The sequence below is a fragment of the Chiroxiphia lanceolata genome, chromosome 12, assembly GCF_009829145.1.
Source record: "Chiroxiphia lanceolata isolate bChiLan1 chromosome 12, bChiLan1.pri, whole genome shotgun sequence".
Lineage (NCBI taxonomy): Eukaryota > Metazoa > Chordata > Aves > Passeriformes > Pipridae > Chiroxiphia > Chiroxiphia lanceolata.
Window position 1 is genome coordinate 1,680,673 of NC_045648.1, and position 19,521 is coordinate 1,700,193.

A 19,521-nucleotide genomic window follows, 5' to 3' on the forward strand; every position below is an offset into this window, starting at 1 on the left:
AGTGGGGGCCGAACCCGCGCTCGGCCCGGCTCCTCCCCGTGCCGCCCCCCCCGCGCGCGGGTGGTAGCGGCGGCAGGGGCGGGCGCGGCGCGGGCGCCATGGCGGCGGAGGCGGCGGCGGGGCCGCTGGCGCTGGTGACCAGCTGCGCCGCGGGCTTCGCGCCCGAGGAGCTCGTCAAACGTGAGTCGGGGCCGCCGCGGCGCCCGCGAGGGCGGAACGAGGGGACTCGGCCTGCTCGCGCCCGCTGGAAGCGGCCGGGCAGCGGCTCCTCCCGCCAGCCCGGGCCCTCGGGGTGGTTGTGCTCCCGCCAGGGTCCCAGTCCTCCGCTCAGTATCCTTGTTCCTCCCTCAGGGGCTCAGTCCTTCCGTCAGGATCGCTGTCCCTCTCCAGCAGGGTCCCAGTTTTCCCTTCAGGTTTCAATCCGCACCTTAGGGGATCAATCCTCCCCTCAGGATCGCTGCCATCCCCTCAGGGTCCCAGTGCTCTCGTCGTGGCGGCTGAGCCCCCCCTCAAAGTCCCAGTTCTACCCTCAGGGTCTCAAATTCACCCCTCAGGGTCCCAGTTGCCCCCTCAGGGTCCCAAATCCACCCCTCAGGGTCCCAAATCCACCCCTCAGGGTCCCAAATCCACCCCTCAGGGTCCCAAATCCACCCCTCAGAGGTTCCATCCTCCCCCCAGCCCCAGGGCTGTCACTCAGTCCCCTGCAGCCCCCAAGCCCTTGCAGAGCATGTCAGGGACCTCCTCAGTGCTTCAAGGAAATAATTCATTAAACAGGGATGGTCTGGAGCTGTAGGTTGTGGTTTGTCCACTCTTGACACCAAGGAGCAGCTTCACAGCCAGAACCCACAGGGGTAAAGGAAGCCCCATGTCCCAAAATACTCTTTTACCCCCTTCTGTGGGAATAAGCTACTGTGAGTTATACCTGGACAATTTGAGAATTACCTTAACCAATTCTTGTTTCTCTGGGACACATCAGTGGTCCCTGGAACAAGAGGGGGACTCCAAAGCAACCCCAGTGGCTCAGGATTATGGGCAAGGGAAAACCAGGAGCAAACTAAATACTGTCCCTTTGCTTTCACCTTCCCATTTATGAAGTGAACAGACTGTCTTGGACCTTCAGGATGGTGGAATTTCTAAAATTTCTGCTGGGCCTGGGCTCTTGTGTTAAACCATTTGTTGTCCCAGTGCAGAAGCACTAAAAGGGAAAACTAAAAAACTCATCTGCTCTGCAGTTGTTAGAATTGCAGATTACAATTCATGTCAAATACATGGAATTAGTCTGTAGGAAGTGGTTTTCCTGGAAACCCAGTATTCGTTTTCGTGGCTTAAAAAGGGAACACAGGAAGACCTGAGAGAAAACCCTGGTGGGATTTTTGGTAATTCTAAATTCAGAGAAACTGTTTACATCTTTGTGGCTTTCCCATTACAACATCTTAGGACAGCCTTGCTTTTTAGGGAACTCATGAACAGTTTGCTGTGCACACTTGAAATATAGAACTTAACACCCTCATCCCCTTGTCTGGCTTTATTTTCATCTTTTCCTGAGTAGGATCTTACTTAGGACCTCACAAAGCACAGGGCTGCCCCCAAGAACTGGCTCCCTCCATCTCATTAAACCACATTTTGAGACAAAAGCAACAGTACAAAGTCTGCAGTCAAAGGCTTCTCTGTCAACTGAGTTGATACTGAATTATTTAAGGATTCCACACCAAAGAATATAATTATTGGGTTTTGCTTATTTTTGAGGAAAATAAGCAAATGGGAAGGTTAAAGGTTCCTGTAGGTTTCCTTTGATTGTTTTTCATAGTGAAATTAAACAAGAAAAAAAAATAAGATGAGTAAAAAGCTTCATGGAAATGTTACTTAATCTGAGAAAGTCTTAAATTTTAACTTCAGATTTTTTTAAATAGTACTCACTTTGAAATGTCTCAGCTTCCACCAAACTGGAGTCTTACAGCTCCTCTGCATGTCCTTGATTGGGTTTCTTCACAAAGCCATTAAAATCTTCCTGAAAGAAACAAGATGATTTACTAAAATACCATTTGAATTTTAAGTGTCTGTTTTGTTTAACAAGTGAATTTAAATCAGATCCATCCAGCAGAACGTTGTAAAACATCCAAGGACATACTGGTGGGGACAGGGCTGGGCTGAAGGGTTTTAGTGGGATCAAACAGCCAGTAAGAACCTTCCAGGCTAATCCCAAGTCTTTTCCCAGTAGGAAATGACTTGAGGATGAAGAAAATGTTATGGTATATTTGCTGGATATATTTTTATTTGTTCGAGTTTCTGTAGGATGCTCTGAATGCTTTAATTCATTGGGTGTTGTGGCAGAACAAAACTGTATAAAATGAACATAGATCTGTGTCTTACTGTGATATATTTATCACAAATTAAAACAGCAAATAAGATTGTTTCAGTTTTAAAAATACTGACCAACAGATAAATCCTGTCTGATGTGATTGTTTTCCCTTCTCTTTTTTGACTGTTTACCACTCCCCTCCTCCCCTACAGCACATTTGGGGTCTCTTTCCTCCTTGGTGTAATTTTTAGGAGTATTTTTTATGGTTTATTCCACCAGGTGGCTCTCAAGGCCCAGAATGTGGGAACTACTTGGAATACCTGACAACTCTTGAGGCTTTGGGATCATTTAGGGCATTGTAGGAGGCTGATTTGTGTTCTTACAGCATGGATTCAGTCTGAAAAACACCAGGAAGAGTGATCAATACCTTAACCCCTTTGGAAAGGAAAAAACCCTGCAAAAAGTAGTTATAATTATTCAAAAAAATATTACTATTTAACACTATGTGGTCAAAATGCTTAAAAATATCAGTTGGGTGTCAGAGAACAGGGAAATTGCTGCAAGAGAGCTGCACAGGGGTGTTTGGTTATTATTGATAATATTGATTAATCAGCTTTTCTGAAAAGTTTTTTCTGGTCTCCAGAAAAAGTATTTGCACTAAGCCTCAGTGTTAAAAAAGGGAATGGATGTGAGGTTATAGAGCTTTGCCACATCTGCCCTGTCCTCCAAGTCATTGTTTAATTTATCTTGTCTATAGGCAACAATATGAAATTAAAAGTTAACAAGTTTAAGTCAGTAAAATGAGCAAAGATTTCTGTAAATAGCTGAAATTAATTTCCAAAGGCATCAATCAGGATTAGTGTCCACTTTATTAAAAATTATAGATAAATCCACTCACCTGTGAGTGAAGGAGGACACAAGTAATGCACTTAGTGAAAATCTAAGCTGGTGACTGACTGCCTGCCTGCCTGGAAGTAAAACAACTCCCAATATTTCTTAGAAGACTCTGAACTCTAAATCATGTTTTTGAGTGACACCAAGCAACTTTCTTGAGTGCCACGAGCTTTTCCACGAGTGTTTTTAGCGCTCCTGAAGGGTGATGCCTCTGGAGTGTGTTTGCATTCCTGTCACCCGGAGCAGCCTCTTCCCTCTCCCCCAAGGGGAGCTGGAGAGCCCAGCCCAGCAGGCCCTGCTCCTCCTGTGGTCACAGAGTGACTCACTTGGTTTTCCAGGCTCTTTGGATGGCAAACCACTGACACTTTCAGTGGCTGAGGAGTTTAATATTAAAAAGGAGTAACTCCCTCCTGAGTTACTCGTGGGAGATAAGTTGGAGAAGCCACCTCCTTTTGCCATATTCATTTCTAGGAGTTTATTCTGTATCCACATAGAACTTAATGGGGTTATTCTGATCAATATTCCTTAGACTGGATACCAAACTATTGTGGCTGAGTTTCCTTTTTTCACTAAAATACATTTTGTTCTGGAATGCAGAGGTGGTAAATATAACACCTAGAAGTAGTTTCTGCATAGAATGAGAACTCAGTTTAAGTTGCAGTATATATTTCTTTTGTAGTCTCTGCTTGTTTACTCTAAAGGCCAAAACCTAATTGTTTTAAGCAACTTTTGTGGGAGAAAACCCCTCCCAAGATGTTGGGTTTCCTGCCAGGGGTGATCAGGCTGTTCTGCAGTAATTTGTTACAACTCTGAGTGCAGGCTGGGCCACAGCAAATCTGAATCCTTTCAGCAAGTTCCTGAAGCCCTTTTGAGTTTAGTGTGCAACATCCATTTTTACTGGGAGAGAAATTTCACAGGGAATTGGCAAAATCTTTGGCTGCAGGGTGGGTCATCAGCAGCACAATGGGATGAAAGAAAACTGCTTAAAGTACAGGAACAAGGAGCAGGTAATAGGAAATGGGCCATGTCCTCAATACTGGCAGTACTTTGAGGCCTAAATTTGTCCATGAACTCTTCTGCAAGGAAAAAAAAAAATCACTTACAAAGCAAATGTGAAATTCATACCAGCTTTTGAAAAATCCTTTATAAGAGGTTCTTTCATTTTATGCCCTTTCTAGGGGGAATAACTCACCCAGGTGATTTTTGAAATGATTTCCTTTCCTCACCCTGTTTTCCTCCCTTTGGTTTTTTAAGTCTTATTGCTGATTTTCTGTGTTTCAATAATTTCTGCAGTCTCCTTTATTCTAAGCTTCTTGTGGCATTGATTTGCAATTCTGTTAGCTCACACTGATTTGTATTTAGTGACTTATTTTTAACTGTCAAAGCACAAATAAAGGGAAATTTATGTCATAGTCAAAACCTCCAAACAAAATATCTGCACTCCAGATATCTCTGTATCCAAGCAGAGTGAGAACTACTTCCATTAGTCCTAATATCCATGTAAACATGGGAAAACAGCTTCTCTGGGCCACTGGAATTGGAATTACTGCTTAAGGGTGGTTAAAAAAAGCTGTGGAAGAAGGAAATCTTTCGAGATTCCTGGATTTGGTTGCCTGGATTGCTGGTCCCTTCCCTATTTGTATGAACAGCTGTGAGAACACAAAGCTCAGAATCAGGGTTGGTTTTGGGGTGCCTCAGCAGCACCATCCCCAGCTCCAAGGTGAGGTGGATAATCTGATCCCAAAAAAGCTGCTGCACAAAGACCAATTGCTCTGAAAACTATTGGCATCCCAAGTAAAAAAAATAAAATAAAAAAAAAATCAAACTTTAACCTGGAAAAAGCACTTTTTTCTTCACAAACCCAGAGAGGAGATTCCTGTTTCATCCTCTTCAGTAGGAAATGGCTCCAGGGTTCTGTTTCTGAGGTCAAATTTCTCCCTCAGGTTCCATCTCCTCCTCACTGCTGCAAATAATCCTGGTTCAGAGCTCCCCTCTCCCTGCCCTGTACACTGTGTTCATTCAGCACACCAGACTTTGCAGTTAGTTGCAAAAAATCATTGAACCTTTCTATGGCAACCTTGGCAACAGGCTTTTCCTGCCTTTTTATTAGTAAGATACAGATAAATTCAAATTCATGTCCAGACTATTTGGGGAACAGCCTGTTCTTACAGCTCCAGCAACTGCCTCTCAGTACCTTAAAATACAACCTTTAAGATCCTTGAAAAGCTGTGTTCTTTATTTCTTTAACTCCTCTGATGCCCCAGGCAATTCTGAATGACTCAGGCCATTTAATAAATAATTGACCTGTGTTTTCAAGTGACCTCGAGTTCATCCAGCTCGAACTAGATATTCTGCCCTTTCCCTCAAGGTATGGATGGGATGCTCTGCTGCAAACTCTAATTCCACTCCATGAGGTGCCAGGAGTGTGCACTGGGAAGGCTCCCACCTGGAAGGGCAGTGTTTAACATTATCTTATCAAACACTGCCTGGGATTTTAATTGTTGAACTCCTACGTGGAATTTAATGGGAATTACAACCGATCTGTAGTAACTGGGTTCATTTTCTCATTAGTTACCTTCAGGTTTTGGTCACAGCCAAACAGTTCTTTACATCTGAATGACTGTGTGAAGGTTGTTTCTGCTGTAACAGTCTAGGTGTTCCCTCCATACATCCTATCTCCAGGTAGTGAGTTTAACACCTTAAAAAAAGATATTTCCAGGGGAAAAAAAAAAAAAAAAGGCTTTCTGGAGAGCTGCTGTACCATGTCTTGTTTTGAAAACTAGAAAGCAAATTCTTTTGAAAGCTAAGTATTAAAATGTAGGACAGAGTAACAAATTGAGTTGAATTTGTAGAGATCTTGAATACAGACTGGTTTATTATAGCAAGTAAAGTTGGCACTGTACTGTTCTAGACAAACTATTTTCTCCATGCTGCCTTCATCACCCTTCTCATTCCTTTTCTCTTCCACAGGTATCACAGGGAAAGATGACCTGACTGTGGGTGCAATTACAAGTGGCAGAGTGAATTTTTACCCCTGGACAATCGATAACAAATACTATTCTGCAGATATTCATCTCTGTGTGGTCCCAGACACGTTCCACATCACTGGAGAAATCGCTGAGTCCGTGCAGGCGTTTGTGGTGTACTTTGACAGCACAACAGTGAGACTCTGCTGCTTCATTTTCTTGCTTTATCTGTGTGATGTAGCTGCCTTAGCACAGTGATAACCATAAATGAGATTCTCCCTCTTGTGCCATCCCTTCCCTCAAGGCTGTGCTATTAATTGTCAGGAGATCCATGTTAAATTATGCCTGCTAACAATAGCAGCAGTTCCCTCCCCTTTTACTACTCTACTCCAACTGGAACAGAGGTTTTTAAGATACAAATATGCCACTAAGTTAGGCAAATCCTCTTCCAGTGTTATTCCCACCTGATGTTGCTTTGGAAAGGCTCCTTTAGGAGAGCCAAAAATGAGGGAGCTAAATGTAAGATTCAGTGCATTTTATCCAAAATTGTTGCTGCTAAGCTGTGAGGCAGCAGTGGAAACAGTGCTTTAGCAGGAGCCCAGAAAGACTGAGACAGAAAAAGCACATTTCCTTACTTCATTTTGTTCTAATACTATTAAAAACTCAAGTATTTGAGGATGTATTCCAAAGAATTCCTTTTTTCCCCCCCCCTCTTTAGAAAACTGGGCTGGAAAGTGTCTCTGAGTGGCTGCCCCTGACAGAAGAGTGGCTGCCGGAGGTGCTGATCCTGGTGTGCGACAGAGTGTCTGAGGACGGTATGAACCCCCCAGGACTCCCCCACTGACAGAGTTATTAACCCTGCATGATAATTCACTGTCTAATTCACTCAGTTATTGCTCAGAATATCTGGGTGCAAGTGGCCCTGAGATGTGCTGAACAGCCAAGAGATTTGGGAGCGGAAACCATCAGTGAGTTGTGGTTAAAGTTGAATCAGAACTGTGCCAGCCTGCTCAGAGTGAGCTCTGGGTGCCCTGCCACTGCCAGGATTGAAGGCCTTCACGCTGCTGGATCTGCATGATCCTGGGGGAGGCTGTTGGTTGCTTGATTCCAGTGGAAAGGACTTTTTTTTGACCATTTGACCATTAAACACAACAGTGAGCTGGGAGGTGCAGATGTGTCCCTGCAGCTTAATTCACTATCAACCCCAGAGTTAGTGGAAGTCTTCTTTCACTGTAGCACCTCACTTACATTTTCCTTTGAGTACCTTCCAAAGCCATTTAACTTCATGACATTTCAAAAAAACCCCAAAACAATTCCAAGGAGTTGTTTAACTCTGCAGCTTTTGGAACCCCAAGTGAATGAAGGGCCACAGCAGCTATAACAACACTTTTCCCCCATACAATCCAGAATAAGCAAACAACCTTGAGTGACTAAAACACAGCTAAATATTCAACTGCTGATACTGCTCTCGAATCTGCGTGTTTAATACACATTTTTGCTTCCCAATTTAGGTGTAAACAGACAGAAAGCTCAAGAATGGTGCATCAAACATGGCTTTGAGCTGGTAGAACTTAACCCTGAGGAGCTGCCTGACGAAGACGGTAAGACTGCTACTTCTCTTGTCATTTTGAGAATGAAAAAACACCCCAAAATAACTTCTAAATAAAGTTATGCCCCTTGCAATTGTTGATGTGCCCCATGATTACAGCATGGAATGCTCCCAGTTGGTGGGGCTTAGTCTCGGCTATAAAAGGTCAGGAGGAGGAGGAGGTTATTTCCTCTGAGAAGTTCCATTTGTCTCCTCCCAAATACAGCTGCTGTTTATGTAGCACCTCCATAAAAATAATAATATCTGCTCCTTTTTCTGGCACTGAACCCTAGGGCTGTATTGATACATTAGGAGTGTTTATATTCCACTTGGAAAATAAATCTAAAACAAAAGAACAAGAGATGCACGAGGGCAGGAAAACTCTTTGTTGCTTTAAAAAGAAACTTAAACTGCTGTAACTACCGAGAGAAGATAGACATTATTCAAACAGTGACACCATGGGCTGAAGAGGGGAGGTTATTAAAAACATTTTAGAACAACATGAAGTGTTACACAGGAAATAAACCAGTTTCAGAATCACTGGCTGCCCATACATTTGTAACTCAAAGAAGAAAAAAAAAAAGACAAAAAAAAAAGTCAGAAGTGTGATGTTCCACTCCTGAAGAGTGACTGTGCACTTCCTGAGAGCCTTATCAGCATCAGCCTTATCTCCTCACTTCAGTGATGCAAAAAAGTGTTTCCATCTTACCCCTATAGAGCCAAAATGAGAGAAGTGACTGCACTGCCAGGCTGGAGTGCAGGCAGTCACTAACATTTCAGGTTCATCAAAAAGAATTCAGTGTAAAATCCTCAGCCAGAGCACAAGTCCCACCCCTTTCCCCCTTTAGAGGCTCAGTAAATTGTATCTTGAGTAGCTGAGAACTCCCCTTCTCCCCTCACTGTGCCTTTAAAGTGCTTTCTTTTTGTTTGGTCAAAGAGGGAGGGATGCACATGTTTCTGATTCCCAGAAACCAAAAAAAAAAAATCACAAGTGAAGACCCTTGAATGCTTGGAAAGGAAATATTAGTAACATTACACTGAGTTATTTTTCTGTTGAATAACTCCTTTAAAGAACAAGCTGTTTACCATTTACATGATATAAACAATAGGAGTAACAACGACTCAGGATGTTAATTTTGGGAATATTAAGATCCATGTTCTTCCCTAGATTTTTAAATGGTAGTTGATTCATTGTGACTCATGCAGAGGAGGAACTGTGTTCCAGTGAGTAACTTATTTACCCCATAAACATGCTGTGTGAATTACAAAAGGCACAACAGATGCAGTAAACACTCTGGGCCAGTCTCTGCTCAAAATTCTGACATTTCTGGCAGCTCATCACAAATGAGCTTTTGCTGTGACTCACTGACACTCAGCCAGGACAAGAGCTCCAAACTGAGGCTTTGATAATGACTCTGATATAAAATCAAACAGCAGCATCACAGAGGGCAAAACATTTGATCTAAGGGGTCAGAGAGAGAGCTTTAAATTCCTTTTTAAAGGCAGTTTCAATTACTGCACCTGTCCCTGAGTCACTGGATTTGGATTTCTAAACAATCACATTTTTGTAACCAAAGAATTGTTTGGGTGGGTTTTTTTTTTTCCCCTTTGTGAACCTGCACAAACATGGGAAGCTGACTAAACTGAGGAAATGGGAAAACTGACTTTGTCCCAAGTGGTGTCAGATCTATTCAGTAAATAAGTTCAAATCTGAATAATGCTTTCCCTCGTCTTTCAGGTTCCTGTAATTCCCAGGATTACTGGAACATTCCGAGATAGATGTCGTGGAGACAACTTTACAATAATCATTCTCATTTCTAACAAGCATCACACCTTTTTTAAATGGTTGTCTCAACTTCTTTACTTTCTAAAGGAAGGAAGAGTAATGCTAATAACGTATTTTTATGCCCCACAGCATTAATTCTAATATCTGTTTTTGTGCCGCACAGCATTCTAAAAGATCCTGGGGTAAAAGGTTTTAAGTTGCTTTTAACAGCAACTTAAAAATTGTCTGTTACTATTAAATTTACTCAGATGGTACTTAACAATGTAGATCTCTCCCAAAGGCTGAGAGCTCACAGTTCATTACACCTGGAAGCTCAGACCAAGAAGTGAGGTGTTAATTTAGATTTCTTTGGCCTCTCAGGAAACAAAGGTGAGGAATCTGCCTTTCCTCCCAGAAGCAGCAATTTCTGTGGATTGGGAGAAGATAGGACAGGCCTGCAGCCACACCTCTGCTGGCTCTGGGGCCCCTCGTGGTTCTGGGTGTGATTTTTAGGAGGGCAATGTCTCTGTTCTGGTTTAGATGATTTCCCCGAGTCCACCGGGGTGAAGCGGATCGTGCAAGCCCTGAATGCCAACGTGTGGTCCAACGTGGTCATGAAGAGTGGTATGTGACAGCTCCCTCCTGCCTGAATTCTGGGAATCCCACAGGGCTTGGGGTACTTACCAAAAGTTAAAATTGAGCTACTGCATCACTAGAGAGAGATTTGAGCACCCCTCAACCTTTCCCAGGGAATAAGAGGGTTCAGGGGTTGCTTTCCTTGTCCTTGATGTCCCAATAAACTCACAGGCAACAGGAGAGATTTATCACAATCATGGAGTGGTTTGGGTTGGAAGGGACCTTAAAATTCATCTCATTGCACCCCCTGCCACGGGCAGGGACACCTTCCACTAGATCAGGTTGCTCCAAGTTCATCCAGCTTGGCCTTGGACACTCCCAGGGATGGGGCAGCCACAGCTTCTCTGGGAAATCCATTCCAGCACCTCACCACCCTCACTGAGAAGAATTTCTGTGTCAAGATTTACTCCTGTTTCAGCACCTGCTCCTGCTCCCTCTGTGCTTTACCTTGCATTCTACCAATAACTGAGTGAAATGTTCCATGGATTCTACAACTTGCAATGAAAAATGAAAAGTTGTCCCCCCCAAACTCCAGCAGGAAATAGTTTGTCATTATCAGGTGTAAAAACTGATACAGGGTTTGGTGTAGAAGAAGTAAAAGGTTAAAGTCCAAATTTGGGACTTATTTTAATTTTTGAAACAGGGAGAATAGCAAGTGCAGAGATGAGATTTGGCAGAGAGGTGATGTCAAATGTTAAAGAATGTACCAAGTGCATTGCAAGAAGGATGGTTTTCCCTACAGAAAACCCCACTTGAGTATGTGGTAACCACAGAATATCTTTAAAACAGGCAACCTCAGATAATTTCCTACAGACAAGTGATTATCTGGTAGCTAGAATTTTGGGGGGAAAAAAAAAAAAATCACTTTAGGTTTAGACTCATTAGAAAAGGAAATGCTGTGGCTGCAAGTGCAGACACTTCCATTTACTTGAAAACCTTTAATTACCTTTCTAACAACACGAGATGCTGCAGGAAATGTAGGAGGACTAAACTCTTGGGGAGGGCTTGGCCTCCTGTTTCACAAAGCCTCCCCCCACCAGAAACCTTCCAAAGTCTGTCTGCTCCCTCATGTCCCATTTTCTCCTCTTGTGACTTTTAACTGTGAACTGATTTAAAGTGCTGAGAGGCTTCTGCTCCTCCCTGTAGCTGCAAAATGGTTGCTGGGACTCAGTAAAACCAGGATGAGGACTCCCAAACTGATCCTATGTTTTATTTTTTTAGTGCAGCTTCCTGAGTGTTTCTCATCCTGCATCAGAAATGAGGTTAAGGTGGGGTCTCACTTAGTGTTACCATTGCAGAGAACCAGGTGACCACAGCAGATGGTGTAAAGTTATCTCACTTGTGCCAAAAGTGGTTTCTTAGCAGCATGTTTCCTGCATTTGGCAGATGCCACCTTACAGAACAGCACACTTCAGTCACATGTTCAGTTTTTCATGTGGGGGGGAAATTCCTACACATCACTGCTGTGTTCTGGAAAGGTCAGACTCCTTGAAAATCCAGATTTTTCTATCTCCACAAAGCCCACACATCACCACAAACCCCTCAGGAAGTGAGCTATATTTGGAAGGTGCTGCAGCCTGACTGTGCCTTCAAAGGGAAGCTCATTTTGCTTAAAATAAAACTTTTTACAACCTGTAACACATCTTTTGTTTTCAGCTTCCTCCAGCTCCTGCAAACTGGCTGCCATGTGAATCAAACTTAAGCTTTTCCACTGAATTACCTACAAGTGCTGCCTGCTTGGAAACCATGCTCTCATGTTCCACAGGGAGATTTTTCAGAGAGCATAAGATAGTTCTAGTAGTAAATGTGTAGTAGCATGTGGTTGTAGCACTGTTAAGTGTAGCCATCCAAAAAAACAGTGTTACAGCATTGCCTTCCTTCAACAACCTGTTTCTGTGACAATTTAAATTTACAGACAGAGCAGGAATGACTTTTTTCAAACATGAGCATTAAACCCATATTATCTTACTGCATTTTATCTTAAGCCCAAACACAATTCTTCTCAAGCTGTAGTTTTTCCACACACCTATTAAAATTTTGATTTTTTTCTCTTAACATTCTCTTAACATCCATTCTCACACAGATTCATAAAAGCAGTTATTCAGTGTAACACAGCTGAAGTATAAACAATTTTACATCAAACAATCCCACCACATGCTTTGTGAGTAAATAAATTATTGAGACAAACAAACAGCCTTACCTGAGGGTCTCCAGAGGGCAATTCCTTTTTGGAGCTGGTGTAAAGCTGTTGGTTCTCCAGCCCTCAGAGCTCTCTCACTCTGAGAACGAGGAGGTTTTCTCCCCCTTGTGCAGAAGGACATGAGTAACATATTTCCAGGTAACATATTTCCCTCTCCACAACTGCTGCTGCCTTTATCTGTCCCTCCAAGAGCTCCTGTGAGAGGAAAAGAAACCACTTCCTGCCCTTTGGAAGAGGAGCTTGGCTTCTTCCCTGCTTAAATCCCTCCCTCCTGAGCCCAGGTGAAGGTGGTTCCCTCAGGTGGGGCCAGGCTTATTTACATACAATTAACCTGCTCTAGGGAGAACTTTTAAACTTAGTTATTTAAACTTGGGTTGGAAGGGACCTTAAAACTCCTCCAGTTCCACCCCCTGCCATGGACAGGGACACCTCCCTCCATCCCAGGTTGCTCCAACCTGGCCTTGGACACTTCCAGGGATCCAGGGGCAGCCACAGCTTCTCTGGACAACCCAGGTCCACCATGACCACTGATTATTACAATAAGTTGGATGAGCTAATTTTTGGCTTGGCTGCCCTAAGAACACTGTGTAAGGCATCACCCACTTCCTTAATTGCACCCAGAAGTTGAAATAACTTTTAGATCCAATAAAAAGGGTTTATGGAAGGCTTTTTTCAAGGGTGTGCCTGCAACCGAGTGTTATGTCTGCCACCTCCCTAACCACGCAGCCAGAGACAAATAGCTGCTGTCCAGAGAGCCCTGCTGGAGATTCCAGGTTTTTCTGAAAGGGATGACATCTGTAATTGTTCTGGCTGAGGCTCTGTAGTGTTGGAGGAGGGAATGTGGAGCAGGGAGCCCCTGTCATTTTTCTGGACAGGACAAACTAATCCCAGATAGGAGCGAGGTCCATGATTAGATCACTCTGTCCACCCCTCTGCCAATGTGGGAATGTTCTCTCTCCAGTACACTCTGGCCTGCAGTGTCCAGCCTCACTTGAGATGACTCAGAATTTGGCTGAATGTCCATCTTTACAGCTTCCCACAAGACAGCCCAATGAAACCTGGGGAAGCTGCTTTGCTTTGGGATACAAGTCCCAGTGTTTTATCCCTCAATTCCTGTTAATTTGCTGGTGGACTTCACAGGCTCTCCCATGGCAGCTGGACATTTTTAAGGGAATTCATTTGGCTCCACTGATTCCCTTCTTCCCAACCCTTTGGAAGGTGACCTGTTCCAGCAGTAAAAGTGGATAAAGCAGAGCCAGTGGCCCCAAACACCTGCTGGGGGGAGCAGGAGGGGAGGAGAGAATGAGCTGCAGGAGCATCCAGCAGGAGATGAGGTCCCAGGAATGCTCTTACGGAGACATGTTTACGTGTTTGCTGGATGGCTGATGGGTTCAGTCACACATCCAAGCCCTCAAAAGGAGAGTTTGGAGAAATGGCAGGGAAATTTGGACAGTGCATCAAAATGACATCAGCTCAACAGTTGAGTCTAGAGCTTAGTCATGAGTGTAATCATTTAGAACACATTTATTTTCAAAAGCAGTATTAAATCTTTCTTTTGGCACCATTCATTGTTTCCTGGCTATTTCTAGTACAATAACTTCACATTTCAGTTTTAGTTGACTAAAATACAAAGATTTGCAGAAAAGTCTCCTGAGTCCCTTGTGTAACTGCAAACATTTACTACTCAGTGCAAGGCCAGCTTGTATGGAGGAGTAAACTATGACTTAGAAAAGCATGACTTGGTATAAAAAACACCTCATAATATCACCTATTATGCATATGTTTTTATATAAAAACATTTTAAAAATGCAGCTAGTTTAATTTAAAAATACTGTAGCACATCTGTTATCTTAGCTGACTGTTTAGGTTTAGGTCTGAAGTCACTTTTTAGGTTAGATTTTAAAATCCCATTGAAATACACAGCAGGGCAGCAGCTGTGGAAGGCCCAAAGCACCTCCACAAATTGGATTTGATGGCTGGCTCCTTCCAGGAATTCTGAATTAGATATTTTATAAGTTGCCTTTGCCATTACTGTTTAAACAATTTGTGTATGAGCAAAGGCACTTGTTGCATCTCCTGTATCCAGCCCCAGACTCAGTGCTGCTTCCCATGGAAGTGTCAGGAACACCAAATGCTGCTCCTGGATTTTGCCAGCTGCCTTGTTTGGAATCAGGAGCCATTTGCCAGCTCAAATCCTAAAGGAGCAGAGACTTCAAACGAGAATTAAAAAGGTCCCACATTCGTGGCTCCCTTGAGAAACACTCAGCAGTAAATCTTGCTACCAGAGTCTAAAAAACTCTTAGAAAACAGGTAAAATTTCTGCTTAAAATATATTTCTAAGGCACTGACACCTTTTCCCTGAAATCCTCTCTATCCCACCTGGCCAGTTCCAAGTGTTTGTGGTAACTGCAGCTTCTGCTTTGTCTCCAGACAGGACCCAGGGCTTTGGGCTCCTCAGCACGTTGGCGGGTGCGAATCGAAGTGTTGGCTCCCAAGAGACCCAAGAGACACAAGTAAACAGTAATTCCTGGTTCCTGTCCTTTGCTCAACCTGTCCCTTGTGCTGCCCTTTCCTGTGTCACCCTCAGGGTGGTGGCTGTCACCTCCCCACTGTGCCAGTGTGTAAAACAACCCCCAGAGCCAAGGAGAGATCACTAAAAGCTCCATCCAAGATGTTTCTCATTAATTCGTTAATCCAAGAGCGGCATTTTGGGCAAACCAAAAACTACCATTTCATAATGTTATTTAAAACCATATTCTATCCAAAGAAACCTCCCTGTTGTGCCTGTTGGCAGCCTTGCAGAAGGGGTTTTTCGTGGCACAGCTTTTGCAGTGACAGCTTAAGATGAAGTGTCAGGTTTTGAAGTGAAAACAGGAAGCACCTGATTTGCTGTTGGGGTTTTTTTGGTTTTTCACACTCAAACACCTGTTTGTTTGTTGACAGTCCAACCCCTCCCCAGCAGACAGAGAAGATTCCCAGGATGACAGCAGGGAAGATGGAGCTGGGACAAACAACCTGCAGCTGGACAACGCTGCAGGTGAGATCTTGCTCTGCTTGGAGCAGGCACCTGGCTGGGATGGTGCCACAAAGCCACTGGGAAAAGTGTGGATAAATGTACTTGCCAGAGCCAGTCCTTAAATAAGTGCAGCATTCCAGGAGATGGGACTTTCTTACAACTTGTATGTGGACATCTAAACACAGGGTGTTATCACTTGTGGTCTCAAGCACTGTCTCATCAGTCTTTAATTCACTCTGTGGTTGTTCCTAGAGAGATCATTCCAGAATCAGCAGGAAACTTTTATTAGATGAACTCAAACACACTCTTGCAATGTAATACATCATAAAATCCTGGAATCCTGGAATGGTTTGCAAAGGGACCTTAAAGCTCATCTCATTCCAGCCCATGGCAGGGACACCTTCCCCTATCCCAGGTTGCTCCAAGTTCATCCAACCTGGCCTTGGACACTTCAGGGATCCAGGGGCAGCCACAGCTTCTCTGGGCAGCCTGTGCCAGGGCCTCCCCACCCTCCCAGCCAACAATTCCTTCCATAAAATGAATCCCCAGTGTAACAATCCCCGATTGTCCATGTGAACAATCAGTAAATTAAATGTTTGTTTCTCTCCTCTGGGGCTGGAATTTGCAAATGGGGTTTGCAGATGTTAAAATACGGGGTTTATGCTGATAAACCAGAATAATTGATCTTCAGTCAGTCTCTGTTTCAGATCCCGTGTTGGATATGGACATCCAGGAGTTGGCCAATCTGACCACGAGAGATGGGGACCTGGAGAACTTCGAAAGGCTGCTCTCAAAGCTGAAAGAAATGAAAGGTAACAGCAGGAGGGAGGTACCTGAGCTCTGGCACCTATTCCAGGGGCTCAGGCATGAAAGCCAGAGAGTGAGTTGGGAATTCTGTATGAATTCCTATTCCTATTTAGTAAAAGAAATTGCTGCTTACTAAATGAGATCACTTTTTTATGATCTTGAACTAGTTCCCTAAATCCAGCTGAGGGAGGTGTTCCTGTCCCTGCTCACTGCTGAGGCTCACAACCCAAGTCATTCCTCTTTTCCACAGATAAAGCTGCCACGTTGCCTCATGAACAGAGGAAGCTCCACGCAGAAAAGGTGAGTTTGGGAATCGGTGCTGGAATTACCAACAGTGGGGTTTTCCCTTTCTAAGCCATAGTTCCTGCTCCTGGAGGGTTCCTGGAGTGAGAGGAGTAGAAACAAACCACAGAGTCCTAGGGAAGCCTGTCAGGTATCCTCCAAGAACTGAGTAACAAACCTGGAATTTTGAAACACCGGAAAATTCCACAATGTTTTGGGTTGGAAAGGACTTTAAAGATCATCTCGTTCCACCCCCTTGCCATTAAGTTCCCCTTTCCTTTCCTTTCCTTTCCCTTTCCCTTTCCCTTTCCCTTTCCCTTTCCCTTTCCCTTTCCCTTTCCCTTTCCCTTTCCCTTTCCCTTTCCCTTTCCCTTTCCCTTTCCCTTCCCCTTTCCCCCCTCCCTTTTCCCTTCCCTCTCCCAGCTGAAGGCCCTGCAATCACAGGGGTTGTTGTCCAGCTTCCACAAGTCCATGAAAAAGCCTTGATCTCCTGGAAAATTTAATCAGGCCTTAATTAGCACAGGTTTGGTATCAGAGGTGCCTCCCATGAATCCTAAATAATTGCCTGGAATTCCTTAACCTCAGAGGGGTGAGGTCACACTTCCCAACCTGGTTTGTATCTGGATGACCTGGCTGCCACATGTACCTGCTGCTCAGCCTCTTCTTTTTGGGGTGGTAAATTCAAATTTTTCAGTCATTTCATGGGAATTTTTCTCCTTTCCCATCTTTTTTGCCATCGTAGGTGGCCAAAGCCTTCTGGATGGCAATTGGAGGAGACAGAGATGAGATTGAAGGTCTCTCCTCAGATGAAGAAAACTGAGTTCTTCTGTAGCTGGAATTGCAGAGCAATCCTGCAGGAATGATCTTTCCCTGTAATTAAGTGTTTGTTGCCAAAAGCCCCATTTAGCTTTAGCCCCTCTCAGTGGGGAAAGGATTCCCCGTGTCACTGTAGTGAGCTGAACATTCCACACCAATCCCTGGCTCCAGTGGGTTTGTCTGACTGTCCTTTGTCCTCTCCCAGAGGACTCTGGAAGGTGCCACGTGCGGTTCAAGGAAACAGGAATGAGTTTACATTTCTCAAATGAACATTTTTATTGTTTCCTCCTCGGAGTTTAAATAAACAAATGTGCTCCCAGTTATCTTTGCACACGTGGCTGGGGGTTGGGAAGCAACTCCTTAATTCCCAACTCCACGTGTTTGATGGTTTTATGGAGCTTTTTCCCAGTTCAAACTGAGCAGGTTTCTATGAGCCATGAAGAGGAAGCTGCTGAACTGTGCCCTGCTGGGGATGCTGTGCCAAGGCTGCTGGTTCATCCTGCTGGTGCCAAAGCCATGAAAAATGGCCCCTGGGCTCTGATTCTGTTGGAATTTTGTCTGTGTAACTAAGTGGGCCTTCCCTGGAATGTCAGGTGTTGTCCACGCTCCCTGGCTTTCCACTAGAAACTAAATTTGGGCTGAAATGCCAGACAGATTTTTGCAGCTGTTCCAGGGTTGAATTCCCTGCCCAAACCTCCTGCAAGGCCTGGCAGCACACACAGCCCTGCAGCTGGGGAGCCTGTCCTGAATTCCTGAATACCTGTGGAAAGCACTGGGATTCCAAAGTGCCTCTGGATGTGTTTATTGCTCCCACTCCTGGAGGTTCCCTGGGAGGCACCAGAGTGCCAGTGGCACTTGGCTGCTGTGTGGGATCAGGGGTCAGGTGGAATTCCCCATCCCTGATGGAGTGTATCCTCCCAGCACAGACCTGCTGGGAGGAAGGAAAACAAGAAGGAAGGTGGAGCCTGGTGAGGGAGTGAGAGGAGAAAGGGTAAATCCATCCTGGCTCCTTCTCTGCTACGCTCACTGGATCAGTGGGAAGAGGCAGCCAAGAGATTCCCTTGTGGAAGAGTCCAACCCTCTCCAGTGCTTGTCTTTCCCTTTTCAATCTGAAAATCCACCCTGTTAAACAACCTTAGTCAGAAAGTTTGGAATTAACTTTTCCAAAGTCTGGGTTTCCTGTCAGTAAATTTCCCGAGTGCTGAGCCATCGGTTTGCCATCTGTTACCTGATGCCTTTGCATCCTGAAGGCACTTCCACAGTCACTCCTGGCATTCCTTGTCCCTTCTGAGATAAATCAAAGGAAAATGAGCTCCTTGGAATCATTTCCTGGGTCGAAACTGCAGCGTTTGGTAATGAGACCTGAAGCCTCCCTGGCAGTTTGTAAATCATTCCCACCCAAACCTGAGCAGTGTTTTTAAGGAGAAACGTTCCTTTCCCAGGGATACATGCAGACATCCAAGGAAACACCTGCCAGAGCCACCTCTGCCCACCAGCTGCCAGGCCTTGCCTTCTCCCATTCTCTCCAGCCTTTTCCCAGCACAGGGAGCTGCAGGAAGGACCTGAAGGTGGTTCGTTCCGAGCAGGGAATGGTTTTCCATCTTGGCTTCTTGGTACTTGGAGACTTTTTTTTCCCTTTCCAAATGTTTATTGTGCAATAATGACAAATGGCAAAAGTGCAGAGGGAATGAGTTGAGGCACTGAGGAAAACATGGACTTGGATACTTCATAAAACCAACCCTTCAGGCATGTGATAGACACCTGACTATTTAAATTTTACAAAGTTATACCAGTTCAAATCCAGCTCTTTTCTGCCTTTTTACAAGGCAGCAGCAGCTCATTCCCAGGTTAAGAACTCTTTGAAACATATTTCTGTTGTAAATACGTGTCTTGTTTATAGGTGCACAAATTATGGAAGCAGGAAGTGTGGCTGGAGACACCAGGAAAAAGTTTAATGGCCATTTATTGTGTTTTTAAATCAGAGTTTAATTTGGGGGTGGCTTGGGGGTTTTCTGTGGGTTGTTTGGGGTTTTCTTTCTGAAGAGACACTTTGGTTTTGGCTACAGAATTTCTTTACAAAATAAGAAGTTACAGAAATGAATAAAAGGGGAATAATTAATGGAAAAGCAAACCTGAAATTGTGTCTGTCACTCCGATTCTCTTTGTGTGCCACAGCCTTGTTCAGCAACAACAGAAGAATTCCCATGGTTTTCAGAGAATTCCAGAAGTTTTTGGGTTGGAAGTGACCTTAA

The 19,521-nt window shown here is 44.2% G+C and overlaps 2 protein-coding genes across 2 annotated transcripts in view; one reads left to right on the forward strand and one right to left on the reverse strand.

Moving 5' to 3' along the window:
• The window catches only part of IQCH (IQ motif containing H), a 55,211-nt gene extending 53,285 nt beyond the window's left edge, over window positions 1–1,926 (reverse strand). Inside the window, exon 1 of the mRNA XM_032700050.1 lies at window positions 1,918–1,926. The gene's annotated coding sequence lies outside the window, so the exon portion shown is untranslated. The remainder of the gene's footprint in view (window positions 1–1,917) is intronic.
• On the forward strand, window positions 87–19,407 carry AAGAB (alpha and gamma adaptin binding protein). The gene is made up of 10 exons (XM_032700058.1): window positions 87–180; window positions 6,164–6,354; window positions 6,878–6,974; window positions 7,671–7,760; window positions 10,053–10,136; window positions 14,779–14,861; window positions 15,292–15,385; window positions 16,072–16,176; window positions 16,422–16,471; window positions 17,196–19,407. The coding sequence occupies exons 1-10, from the start codon at window positions 99–101 to the stop codon at window positions 17,271–17,273; spliced, it is 954 nt and encodes a 317-aa protein (XP_032555949.1). The 5' UTR covers window positions 87–98; the 3' UTR covers window positions 17,274–19,407.
• Window positions 19,408–19,521: the final 114 nt, after the last annotated feature.

Coding starts and splice junctions, on each gene's coding strand:
- AAGAB (XM_032700058.1), top strand. CDS start 99: ATGGCGGCGGAGGCGGCGGCGGGGCCGCTGGCGCTGGTGACCAGCTGC. Junction 6,355..6,877: donor TGTACTTTGACAGCACAACA/GTGAGACTCTGC, acceptor CCCCCTCTTTAG/AAAACTGGGCTGGAAAGTGT. Junction 14,862..15,291: donor AAGAGACCCAAGAGACACAA/GTAAACAGTAAT, acceptor GTTTGTTGACAG/TCCAACCCCTCCCCAGCAGA.